The sequence below is a fragment of the Anguilla anguilla genome, chromosome 2 (genome assembly GCF_013347855.1).
Source record: "Anguilla anguilla isolate fAngAng1 chromosome 2, fAngAng1.pri, whole genome shotgun sequence".
NCBI lineage: Eukaryota > Metazoa > Chordata > Actinopteri > Anguilliformes > Anguillidae > Anguilla > Anguilla anguilla.
The window spans coordinates 54,109,976-54,124,090 of record NC_049202.1 but is presented as its reverse complement, the minus strand read 5'-3'; the positions used below and the strand labels follow the sequence as shown (position 1 = coordinate 54,124,090).

At 37.4% G+C, this 14,115-nt stretch overlaps 1 protein-coding gene across 1 annotated transcript in view; it reads right to left on the bottom strand.

Annotated features, from left to right (window-relative positions):
* Window positions 1-14,115, bottom strand: part of dnah9 (dynein, axonemal, heavy chain 9) — a 124,177-nt gene that overhangs the window by 80,382 nt on the left and 29,680 nt on the right. The window contains exons 29-38 of the mRNA XM_035405087.1: window positions 10,764-10,921; window positions 9,255-9,393; window positions 7,930-8,217; window positions 6,030-6,240; window positions 5,745-5,872; window positions 5,238-5,346; window positions 4,833-4,980; window positions 3,558-3,732; window positions 2,253-2,426; window positions 739-946 (exon numbers count right to left, since the gene is read on the bottom strand). Coding sequence (XP_035260978.1) covers window positions 739-946; window positions 2,253-2,426; window positions 3,558-3,732; window positions 4,833-4,980; window positions 5,238-5,346; window positions 5,745-5,872; window positions 6,030-6,240; window positions 7,930-8,217; window positions 9,255-9,393; window positions 10,764-10,921 — 1,738 coding nt within the window. The remainder of the gene's footprint in view (window positions 1-738; window positions 947-2,252; window positions 2,427-3,557; window positions 3,733-4,832; window positions 4,981-5,237; window positions 5,347-5,744; window positions 5,873-6,029; window positions 6,241-7,929; window positions 8,218-9,254; window positions 9,394-10,763; window positions 10,922-14,115) is intronic.

Sequence of the window (14,115 nt, the reverse complement as noted above, 5' to 3'; positions counted from 1 at the left end):
AAGGAAAAGGAGAGTCACGGTAGATTTGATTATGAATGAATACATTTCAGCAATAAACTGAAGGTTTCCATGAACGCTGAAATACAACTTCAACTTCAATTATTTGGCTGTTATATCAAGAAAAAACAGCGTGGTACAATTGGAAAAAAATAGCATTCAATTATTTTTTTTGGCTGTCCATCACATTCATATCAAATTTATGTTTTCAGATTCTGGAATAAGATTTGCTTATCTGTGTAACATCCTGGATATCCCTCACTATTTCCTAATCAAAATGGCTTAAGCAAAATAGAAAATTCAGGGAATGAATTTATAGAAATGTTTTTAAGCCTACATGAATGCCATTGCAGTACAGCTTGGATTATTTAGAAGCTTAGCTGAGATTATAATGCAGACATAATGTTCAACAGATGTTGAAAAATGAATATATAATGAAAACTATTAGTTTCCCAAAAGACTCTGCTATAATGAACTTTTTTTGCCAAGACAAATAGACAGCTAATATGTAAAAATACACTAAGTGTTAAATATGTAATAGACTGCAGCACAGTTGTTAAAACCAAGAAATGAAACCATGCATTTCAGCCGTACTTTAAAAAAAAGTATGCCTGCAAAATATATAAATATCAAGAAAAATGAACAATCTACCATGTGCCTATCAGTTATTTATGCATAAGCTGTTTACCACACACACACACACACACATGCATGCGCACACACACACGCGCACAAACATACCCTGCAGCATAGCAGATGTGGTATAGTAGTTAAAGGGCACGTTCTTGATTAAGTATTTCTCTGGATCAAGGGAGCCCAGTTTATCACCGACAAGAACTGATTTCCCAGTGCCTGCACTTCCCACAAGCATGACCGGCCGCTTCCTCTCCAGCAGGCGGTCCATGAAGTAGCGTACGCGGATGGTCTCGGTGGTGTGTACCAGGCAGGCCTGCAATGCCCAATATCAAAATAGTGAGTCTGACATCATCCAGCACTCATTATAAACACAAGCGTGGACACCTTGAGGTTGAAAAGCAGTTTATATGCCATACTTGCAAACAGCACTAAATTGGATATAGATTATAGTATCTGAGTTTACATCCTTCATTGCAATGAATGGTACCACATTTATTCTATCTAACCCCCCTTAAATGAGAAACACTTACTTAATTTATAACATAGTTAAATTTGTTCGTTTCCAGAACAACAACCAAGAGATTACCCATAGGAGCACAGAAAGGGCCAGAAATCTTGTATGTCCAGAACAGCCTAATTAATAAACCTACAGGAATAAACCTTTCAAAAGTAAATTAATATTTCAAAGAATTACATTTTAAAGTTTTCTTTTGCTCTTTTTTCATACATTTTGGGAAATAATCTGAAAAAAGACAGAACATCATCTAAACATCTATTTCACTTCTTCAAAGCCATAACTTGTTTTCGTCTAAAGAAACTATTCATGCATTTCTGAACAGCACTAGACAAGCTTTGGGAACAGTCTCAGTCATAACTCTCTGAGGAAGGTTTGAATAATTCTCTCTTTTTTCTCTAACCATTGTTCATTTCATTGCTGCTTGCTCAATTATTTCTATTATGTGCTGCATACCAAATGTTACGCTGTTAATAGTATTGAAAAACAGAATATATCACTATTAAACTATGGTGATGGCAATTCATATTTTTGAGTATCAGGATCCATTATCATTAACTCCCTTAAAAACACCAGAAATGCCCATGCTAGGAGCCACAGGCCAAACACGGCCCTGATCACGTGTAATCAAGCACACAGAGCAATATTTGCGCACGTAGCAGACGTTTTATCCAGGACAGCATTCACAGCTTGCATTCATGTACATACTGTACACCCCACTGATATAGTTGGATGTTTACAGCAACAATTTAGGTCAAGTGCCTTGCTTATTTGTGCAACTGCAATGCCCCAACTGGGAACTAAACCCAGCTCCCTAACCATTATGCCGCACTGCAACCATACTGTTAGTTCAAGATGGGGAAAAAATTATGAACAGAAAAAATGATTTTCAGAATAAGCCAGGTTGACATATTGAACACTACAGGACACTGCTTGCTTTGTATCACCCATTCACATTTGAGGTAATAATTTAGAGGAATGAATTATCATAATCAATTTAAAGTAAAAATTTGAATTAATATTGCTGTCTTAAATATTGCTAGCACACAAGAGCATTTCCTCTAAATAGTAATTATATAAACAGCGTATGAACAGAATTACAAACCTGTAGAGGCATATCTGGATCAAATTCAAATTTGGGAACCATTTTTGACCATGGTTCAAATTTCTTTGTCTCAGGGTCGATGTAGTAGTCAAACACTGAGCCTTGAGAAGGGAACTTGATTGTTTTGAATTCAGTCACCCACCATTTACTGAATTCGACTCTGTAATCAACCAGCTGCAAATAGAGTAAAAGCATTTTATTTTCCATATATTCAGGGCCTCTTAAAAAGGTCATAGTCAGCATTTTGATTTTCCAGCACATTACTTTTTTAATGAAAAACAGTTGACTTTTAAATCAGTAACTAAAATTATTGCCTTGCTTGACCTTTGCACTAGGCTGACTGAAAAAGAGGACTTTTTTTATTTACACAGGTTATTATCAGTGCATAATATTGCTTCACTCCTGAAAATACTAAAAATGCACATTTGGCACAAGCATACATTTAACCATATCAATACCAAGCATGCACAAATGCCTACATGACTACAGATTAACAGTTCCTAGGATAACTGTTGAATTTTATAGCAATTAATAGTGCAGATAGCATTATAGCATGAATACACAATTTTAGAAAAAGAACCAATCATAATTATACCGCTGAAAACATTCACTTCTATCTAACGGGATAATTCCCATAGAATGTTATGCGTACAGTACACATAGTTCAATACAATACTGTAATGAAGGCATAAACTAAAGAGTGTGTTTCAAGGTCTATGTTTAACATATGTGTGGCTTCTCGGTCTGCTATGTACCAATGTGAATCAATCCCTTTGTGGAGAGTCAGTATATTCATGTAAATTAATAATAATTTCTTCAAAAGGAATATCTGGATAGCACTGACGGCCATGCTATCCAGCTCACCTGGCAAGCATGCATAGCTGTCAAAGCTTACAGACATAAATTGATGACAGAAACATGACTGGGTTAAGCGAGTCCTGTCTGCTATATTTGAGAGTGCAGAACTGCAGGACCTGGTCCTGACCCAGTTATTTTGGCTGCTATTCAGCGGTACTCTGAGAGCCCAGTGAGTAAGACCACATATTTTACTTGAGATAGTTTTTTAAAAAAAGTAACAAAAAATGTAAACATTTGTAAACATTCCTAACTACTGTGCATCTTGATCATCTTACTATGGCAGTTTATTAAAAATTCACGTGCGCCACAAAAATATCACAAAAATAAGAATGCAAAACAGTGCCGCCAATACTAATTTCTGCAGATTCGTACCATTGTATTACCATTCCTGACTCAAAAAGTCATTGTGAATGCTTGTGCGGTTGCTATACCATCAAATATCCCTACCTGGTCCTGGAACATGGCCCCACCAAATGCCCAGATGGCAGCGAAAACAAAGTAGAGCTCATACAATTCCTTGGGACAGTCTGGTGGCGTGTGCTCTGGTGTAAGCAGACACTCAAGAAGATGACATAGCATCTGAACCATGCTTTGCTCTGGGACCGGGATGATCTTTTTGAACCTGTGCGGAACAACAAATTATTGCAAACAAAAGCTACGAGGTACATTGATTTTCAACGTTTCCCAACCAACAGGTAACCCATCATCCTCACTGTGTTTGACATTTTGTCAAGTCTCGCTGTTTATATTTGTTCTTAGGACAATTAATTCCAATTCCATTTGAGGATGAATTCTACATAAAAGCAAGTTTTTTATACAGCTTCATGGTCTGTGCACCTGACCATCATAGTTCATAGGTTTACTCTAAACAACTGCAATGACAAAATGATTCATGTAATTCATGCACATCCAGCTATTGCTGTGTCTCCATAGTAAACCTGATTATGTACCATATCTCACAACACTTTCTCCATCACCATGGCAACAAGATATATCCCCCCTCCCTCGCCTGCCCAGAGTGTTTTTCAGAGTCAAGGGAAGGGGAGACCCAGCACATGAACACTTACTGGATGAGTGTCATATAAATGGCACTCCAAGAGATTAGCTACAGTATCTAGTAACAGAACAGCATTTGAATTAATACTCTGATATGTACCAGACATTTTGGACCCATTTTGCTCAATTACTTCATTAACATCGTTGTAGGTTTCTTGCTAACATAATTGCAGGCCTAGGTTTGAACCGCACATCATTATGCATTCTTTGCTGAGGTATGTATTGCCTTTAGTCTCACCCTCTTAATAATTGCTTTCAAGAAAGGCCACAACGTTTCACAAGTCAGCTAGCAAGCCCATTCTGGCTCACAGACGACCACCACCAGAAGTGTAATGTATTAGCAGCTGGAATAGCCAAGTAATGTTTTGCTCTTACTGGCTACATGAAAGTATAGCAGACTGAAGACTTGTACCATGCTGATTTAATTTTATTTCATCACCAAAAGCCATTTATGAAATGGCAGATTGAATGCCCCTCACTTGACCTCCACATACCAGCTGTTATGAGATTTCTGCAAAGTACAGCAGTATGCAAACTAAGAAGCTAAACTAATTTTGAAAAAAATCTTTTTTTCTTTCATTGTAAATGCTTCTTACAGGAATTTTGTTTTTATTATTATTTTTAATTATCGCTAGCTCACAATGCTCAAATTTAGCTTGCGGTTACCTTGATCTGAGGGTATCGAGGCAAATGGGAAGGTACTTGTCAAACAAAATGGTCAAATTCGCTTTCTCTGACTGGACCTCTCTCTTGTCTATCCAGCTGGACACAGGTGGGTTCCAGCCCAGATCTGCTGGGTTTATGTAAAGGATTCCTGAGAGGACAAAAAGTAAACAGACAATTTTCACAAATAATAAACAAATCGTATTTATTTATACTGAAAATGGGAATGGGAATTCCTAATTTACTATTCTTAATAGAATGGTTCAATTGTTTTTTTGTAAGACCTGTATGGAGTTAACATTTCAATGGCAAAAGCTGAGATGTGAATATGGAACATGAAAGCATATGATTATTATCTGCTCTGTGTGCCTCATTTTAAATGCAGTGAGTGCAGGTGGAAATACTAACCAGCTCGGGACACAGTAGCAGGCGTTGCAGTGCGCAGGTGGCTAATCTCAAACACTAGCCTCATGGTTGGGTTCAGAGGAATCCTCTCATTGCTAGCTAGGGTTAGCACCTATTAAACACATTATCCCAGCCAACAAAAGCACAAAGTTACATTATGAGGAAATTACAAAATAACTGGCTGAGAGTGTGCTTTGCATGCAAATCTTTCTGGGCTACATAGTTTCACACTACTTACCAATACCTACGCTAAATCCTCTATATCATTTGCTTCTTAAAAATACTACAGTACATTCTCTACTTCCTCTTACACATACTATGTTATGTAATTTCTTGTATGTATGTCATGTAGTAAAATGATGTATTGTCGACATATTGTTGGTTGTGACCATGATTATTTTTATGTGCATGCGCTTATGTACTGTCTCACTGGATAAATACCGGCTACTAAATGTGTAAAACGTAAATGTATTCTAGTACCCTCAATTGTGTCTTTTAAGGATGTTTTACCTTGTTGTCATCCATGACAGTGTTCAGAGATTCAATCCACATTGGGTCAATATCTCCATCCAGCACAATCCACTTTGGTCCATCATGGCTGACGTTGGCCAGCTCACGCATGATACAGGAGAACAGCCCTGAAAAATTCAATGTTTAATAGCGAGATAGATCCCAGATGAAGGCCACTGCTCGACCAAGAAGATATCTGAAGATATATATGGGTGGTGGCTGAAATTGATCCTAGTGCATGTATATATGCTCATTACAAAAATCAAACAGGTCCCCCAGCCTCACCGTCTTTCCACTCGCGGGTGGCAGGGTTGATGATACCAAAGAGTTCATCGTTGGTAACTGCCTTGGGGTTGAGGTCAGTCCACACGGCCCGGCGCTTCATGTTCTGATAGGTTTTGTTCAGGGATTTCATCACCTGAGACTTCCCCGTGCCAGCATTTCCCACCACAAATACTGAGTGCCTCACGGCAAGAAGCTCCTCCAGTTGAACCACCTGAGAGAAGAACAGAGCAGCGGCACTCTTTACCGTGGCACCAACGCACGATTCAGGCATACATCTTGAAGCCTTAAAGACTGAACTTAACCTAATGTTGTAATTTTCCACTTTTGTTTATCACGATAACAGAGAGAAAAGAAAGCAATTTCATGACAGCATTTTCAAAACTGCCTCCTGACATATCTCTTTCAATAGCTCAATTATGAAAATACAATCTCCTTTCAACTATAATAATTATACGGCAGTCAAAGGTTGTTGTAATGCCGATGCAGGGAAATTTCAATATACCCAGCTACAAGCTGTCCATCAGATCTAACTACATACATATGAATTAGTAAACAGGAATTCAATCCTCAAGCTAAATGCCATGTCATATTTCCAGCTCATTTGTATGATTTTATTCTGCAATAGAAATAAAAATAAGACAGGAATTCTACTGTTCCAACCTAACCAGAATATTTCAATATACACAAAAACTTATTTTCATATTCTCCTCAAGTTTATTATAACAGACTGATTCTTGTTTTTAACTCTCTGCTATGCATAACATAACCACTGCCAATTTAATTTAATAAAAGAAATGTAGCGCAAGCAAAACCATCACAGTAACACATAGAGAGTGAAAATGTGTTGAACACTGAAAAGATAGTGATAACCCGTCAAATTAATTTCCTTTTTTAAATACTGACAACATAAAGATCATTCGCGAGACAGTCTGACAAACTGTTTCTGCGATGTTTCAACCAGGCAATGCCATACCAAGCTTCTTGTCCTTTGATGTACAAAAACACAATTACACTTTGACATCGATTGAAGACCTTTAGAATACACCCCCTTCCTAAAAAAAGAGCGAGAGATAACAAATCTCTTCCCCCAGAGACAGGATCTTCTCCACAATGCCAATGGCATGCTCAATCAATGCCATTGACTGGGCTCTCCATGCTGCTGTTCACAGCAAGCTCAGCTTTTAAAAAGCCATGTTGATTGCAACTTCGATGTGTGCGTCTATGAGGGGCCATAATTAATGGCAAGGAGGCATTTTGCAGCTTCTCATTCTTGCATTAAAGATGACTAGTTTCATACAGTGTCAGCAATAGGTGAAGATGGAGCTGTTGACCTCCTGTGCATCAGTCAGGTCTTCTTTTAAATGGCTCTCGGAGAATGCCAGGGTTAACTGCTTTCTTAAGAGTCCAAGCTTATTTACAGAACATCATTTCAGTTCTCTCTGCGCTCCGCTGACCTTCTGAAGATTGTCCTTATTTCCCATGGCAGTAGATACCTACGCCTCTGATATCTATAACTTCAAACTAATGTCTGGAATTAGGACTCAGAGTCTGGCACCAGAAGTACAATCATAACTCACAGTATATTACTTTGCCCAATTCATCCAGCTCAGCCTCAAATGGGGGTATTCATCTGATACCCCCATTTGAGGCTGAAACAATCTCAGGTTTATTGCTTTTGGAGAATAACACAGAACAAAAAAACATGCCGGATATAGCGAAAGGTAATGCTCAATCATTAACCATCAAAGGCCAACCAATTACTTTCAGGTTGATTTAAGTTCTTCTGTTTTGGAAAGCTTGTCTGTGTGTGTAGTGGGGGTGGGGGTACTGTCATTTTGTCCACTGAAATCAGCATTATAATGCATTTATTCGACACAATATCATTAATTTTCGAACTAACCTTCAGGACAAAGTTATCTTCAGCCTGCAGCTTGAGGTCTAGCACAGACTGCTTGACAAACTTCTCAAAATCCAGGTTTCTCTTACGCGGAACGTCAAGAGCAGGAAACAGGTCTACAATGAGGCCCATGAAGACAGGCATGTCGTCAGTAACGATTTTAGGGATGTTGAAATCGCGCAGAGCCCTCATTAGCACCTGATCCTCTGGTCTATCAGGGTCTCCTCTCTTTAGGGACCCTGCCACAACCAGCACAGACTTGATAGCACGCAAGCCCCAGTCATAGTGGTCCTGCAACACAGAGGCAACATGCATAAGTCCTCACAGGAAAGCACTGTGCAGTGCTCTTTTATGTGATGCCTGCATAGGAGATAAAATGTGGTTTTATTTTACCCAATTCAGTCAGTATCAAGAGGAGTACTGTTTTAATGCACCTTAAAAACAGATCCAGTATATCCTAGAGACCTGAAGTGAATGAGTATTTTACAGTGACCATAAAAGTAAGTGAAAATCAACAGTGGAAAACCCATGCAGGATCATGCATAGAAAAATAGGCAATGCTAATGCCATTTAGAAAAGTGGTTTCAATTCATTCGTAATGACATTTCAAAGAGCTATACTCATACATAACCACTGTGACAATATTTAACCTGAGCTGACAGATATGTCCCACTCAACTGGCAGAAGAATATTCCTCATTAAAAAGTGATGAAAAATTCCCGAAACATTAAACAGAGCATTACAAACTGACGCATGACTTGATCCTTTAACCCTTATGTTGTCCTCGGGGTCAAAAATGGCACTCTATCCTGAGTTTAACAGCAGTGGGAACTCCTGAAATTATCTTTCTCAGCATGAAATATGATGACTTTTCTTAGAGTGACCCTATCATTACAAAAAGTTAAACATTGCCCTTTTTATATTTTTATAGAAGCTATACACCATCCAGGTACAGAGCTTGTCTTATGAGTCTTTTTTAACTCTGCAGTTATGAAATCAGAGGTCATAATCAAATTTAAGCACCACACATCTTTCACAGCAAAAAGCTCAATTATGATGTGTGTTTTACAGTAAAAACAAGTGCGACAGACTGAAGAAGTACAGTCTCTTTGGACTGTGAAGTAGGAAAACATTTATTAACAGATTTGATAAGTGGCGAGTTGTTTATACATGAAAAGTATTGCTTTAGGGTATAAAATTCAAAGAAGAGGTTTTATCACGGGTCTGGTGAGGAGCGGCCAGTGGACACGGACTGCATGCAAACTATGAAGACAACACTCGGGTTAATAGCTCACATTTATAGTAAACACTGCTGGATGGTGGCATACCTGTTTAGACAAAAGCTCTTTGCAAAGCTGGTACAGGGTGATGAACTTCCTCGCCAGAAGTCTGGCTTCAATGAAGCCTTCAGCCACCAGCATGATTTCGCAAATCAGCTCAAAGTCCGGCACCACCATCGCACAGGGGCTACAACAGAGCCAAAGCAACTTATGTGCACAAGATAGCTTTGTTTTGTTTAGCTGGATTCCTATAAAAAGCTTCAAACTGTATGACAAATATATTATGAGGAATGTACAAAATGTATCTAGGGATACCACAAGATGTACCATAAAATTGTAAAGCCTTTAACCACAGAGATGGGTCACCGCTGGGGATGGACAATAATACTGAGGTTGTATCAGTATCTGCCAATAATACCTCAAAAACGAACCAATCCGTATTACACCAACAGAACGATTCTGGCAGATACCATGTTAGATATGATGAGGCAACAGACATTAAAGGGGTCATGCATTTGATGTGCTACTGATGTTGTAAATTAAGTGAAAAATTTAAATTGAAACTACATGTGATTTCAGAGTTGACCAAGACAGCATTTTAATTAAAGAAATTACAATAATAAAAGAGTAGGAGAACTGTAAATGTATTTATTAAAGGGCATTATTAGCCACGAGCTGCATATATATCTTCACATACTAATAGCATCATTGTGAAGCAGCACTGAACTCACACATTATCTCCATTTTAGTTGTTTAGGTTATGGAATATTTATGAACTTTTTCATTTTGGCCCTCCATTTGCAAATTTGCTTTGGGTCTATTCCAATGCCTTACCACTGTTCAAATCTGATTTCCCAAAAAAGATGACTTTATAGCATCCTGTTTAATTTGAAAATCAAATTGTCACTATAGGCACCATGGTAATATCTGTAAACTAGCTAGCTACTCCACATTAACTGCGAAGCAGTGGGACATCGCCAAACTCATTTCCTTTTAGCAGAGTGATGTATTTTCAAGGATAGTAAGAGACTGCCATTCATTTACATTTTTATATTATTGTCCTGGCTATGAAAATACAACAGCACTTGCCAGACAATTGGCATCAAATGTAAGTTTTACAGTTTGAAAGTTGAAACATTTTCCTATACAAAAACGAACTAACATTTTCTCTTCAAAAGTTGACATCTGCGCTTATCTAGTTCTCCCCTTAATAGATAATATGGTTGCAGTTTGTATTTGTGCTGTGATGTAAAACAGGTATCAGCATCAGTCAATATGGCCAGAAAAACATCAGTTTATAAAGCAAATGTAGTCATATTATATTACCCAGAAATGGAATGAAATACAAAAAAATGCAATGTAATGTAAAAAGGAAGGTAAATTTAGGTTTATACAGAAATCAGTTTTTGTACAGATGTCCCTATTGATAATTCGTTTGTGTGCAGTCACTGAGCCTGGCTTGTTCCTCGACAGTCATATAAGTTGCAGAAAACAGGTTATTACAAGTCATTCATGCACAGCTTAATAATTTAAGCAGTATTTATTTTTTCTGCTCACCGAAAGAGTGCTTTTAGATTCTCTGGCAATTCTGTCCTCCCAGCATATCCAGGGTTCATGGTAATAAAAATCCCCACAGAGGGGAAGAGGTTGACCTCTTCTCCCATGAAGTTAAACCTCTTCTTCTTGTCTCTTATGGCATCCTGTATGCTTTTAACCTGAAGGGAGGCAGGTCACTTCAAAATGACAGACACTTTCACATGCAGATCACTTTCACAGTGCTAATTGCACCAACAATAAAGTAAAAACAAGAAACATTCTCAAGAAAGAAAAAAAATATGACAGTAGGTGCTGCAAACAATGCTCAAAGGAACAGGTAGATAAGTATTATATTAGGCTATATGCTATTTGACAGTTCACTGTTAAAGTGTAATTCCTGTAACTGAAAATCTTGCAACTTAAAAGTTTTTTTTTCTCTCAAGTAGAAAATATTATCTTGTTTAAAAGTTACTTTTTACTAAAATTGTGAAATTGTCTTACCCCACTGGCAATTCCTGAAATGAGTAAAACTGTCTCACCTCATTGGCAATCTTTTAAAAAAATCTTATTTAGCCAAAAAAGTGGGGGTGAGGGTTACCACAAAGAAGACATTTTCTGTTTCTAATATTCATACAAACCTTTTGAGAGGGGTTGCAATCATTCATAACAGCATTATATGTTTTACAAATAACACTAGCAAAAAGTCAAGAAAGGTTAAATACTTTCAAGTGTACATGTCTGAATAAAGGCTAAGGACATAAAATTTAAAACTATGAACGGTGCAGTGTTACAGCTACAGTATGTGCAATCACTAGTATTCAAACTAAATGCAATGCATGTTACATAAAATGCAGTGTTTGAACAAGAGCCCTTTAAAATAACAAAATTATCAGTGGGATTCTAAGATTAATTGTCTGAGTCATTTGTTAATCCCCTCTTTTAAATTGGTGTCATAACATCACCATAATTTCACCTCTTCAGCAGGTTCAGTGTACAACGAGTTCAAGAGAGGACTGAAGGGCAAGTAAGCATGCAAAAACTCTAAGGAAATGTATGCTTCTAAAACTGCAATAAAACACACTGAGAAACACTCTGGTTCTTCAATAAAAATGTGATCATAAACTGTAGAGAATTCCTGTTCTATTTCTAAGAAAATAGAGGCCAAAGACATATTGTTGGTTGTTTTTACTGATGAAGCCATTCAGACAGAACTGGACTTTCAAAACATTAAGCAAACAAAAATACTTCAGGATGAAGTCCTTCATTTTTAATCTGTAGCGACACAGATGCCAACATATTTCCACAAATTCCTCATTCAAGGCTCTGATGATGACTTGTGGATATCTGATACTCACTATACTTCATGCATGGAAAGTAGAAATCTCACACATTGTGAGCCCCTTAGGCAGCTTGACACAAGATTGTTAATTATAAAGTTGTGAAACTTAACTTCTCCTTTACTCTGAATGACCTCCAAGTTACTGGCTGGATACTTTTAGGATTTTACAGGACACTATTAAACATTGACACCAAACTCCTGCAGAACTACTTTTGTGAGTGGCAATGAGAATGGCATAGGGAGGTAGCAGAGTAGACTAATTAACTGTTGACAGCCTAAATGTTGAAAGAAATCTGCTGAATTGGATTGGCTTTTCAACTGCCTGACCGTTTGTGCTATGAATCAAGTATGCACAAACACTGTCTGCTTGAGACTCATTCTTTTAGTAACAGTGAATGATTTTAAGGAGAGGAAGAACACCACTAATTTGTCACAATATTGATATGTCTGTAAAGCTTTCTGTTTGCTTTTAGTTAACCTAATGGAAAATTGATCCCACCTGTGTTTGCAAAAAGAAACTGCACTGAGGTGTATCCCTGCACTACACAGGTTTTGCAGAACTGAAAAAATACTAAAAACAGAATAGTCAAAAGAGTCTGTAAAACAGCCCTGAAGTTTGAGTAAAGGCAGAACTATAAATTGAGTAATAATAATCACACTAGTCTGGGCAACTATTTGTTGATTGTCGATTGATTTTAAACCATACCCTTGGTTTAAATGTATTTGTATATTTCTATACAGTAGTAATACTAATACGAACATTTTCCTATTTAACACAAAATTGTATCATCTAGGATGCAGAGATTAATGCGCTAATACCATAGTTAAATAAATAAAATACTGTGAACAACGCCCAACCACTGGTTCAACTCTTCACAAATTTAGAAATCCATTATCTAAAGGGACAGGAAATTCTGTCATTTTTAAGTAATAAGATCTAACTAGAAACAGAAAAACAATAATACCAACTGTCAAGCAGTATCAGTGTGCACCATCAGTCTACACATGAATGTCCTACAACTACTCACTAACAGAGGAAACAAAAATATCATCACCATCATCAAGAGCAAAGACCAAACAATATCTTTGCGCCTTGAGGCAAGAATCTCAGCAGACATCACACATCATCTCTTTTTTTCTTCAAAAAATCGAATCATTTAAAACAATGGTTTTCAAACTTGGTCCTGGGGACCCACAGTGTATGTTCAAACTTTGTTCACTTATTCCTACATACTACATAATTAAATTAAATTACAAATAATGTAATTTCAAACAATATAATTTCACTATGCACATAGTATAAGTTAGGACCCCCGTCATTTCAGGAATAATTTGTCATGCAGCACACTGCAGAAAATTAAAGCAATAGTTGGTCTGCTGGATTAAAAAAGCTGGGACATGAATGTGGAATATTCTTCATGAACAGCTATTTCAGACATAATGTGAGGGTAAATCATCCATCAGTAGACCTGTCTAATTAAGAACAATTAACCACTCTTTGCTATTCACAGGACACAGTTATGGTAAATGAAAGAATAAAGACTACAACACACAGCACCCCAGTATTGCATTTGAAAACCCCTGATTTAAATGCATTTGGTCCTATTTTTGCAGTCAAAGCATAATTCAGAAACGCTAGCTGTAATGCAAGGCGCTGGAGAACAGAGGATGCGTCTAACTCAGTTTCGGTAATTTTTTGATTCCAGGCTTTCGGGCAACTGAGGCGTAGTTGTAAAAGAGGCTGGTTAGAATAAATCAACTGTGGGTGTCGTAGGGGTTTGATTTAATTATTGCCAATCAAATCCCCCCCCCCCTTTCTTTCTCTTTAAAAACAGTGTTAACACCACAGGCCACAGCCAACTGATAATTTTGTCATGGCTGAAGAGCAAGCACGTTATGAAAGGCTCTGTTACAAGCCTCTCTACCAACCATTACTGTGATATCAAAACAAGTGAGACTGAACTAGTTTTAATTTTCATATGTTAACAATCTTAACAGTGGTGCATGGGTGATAGCATATAGCATTGAAAAACC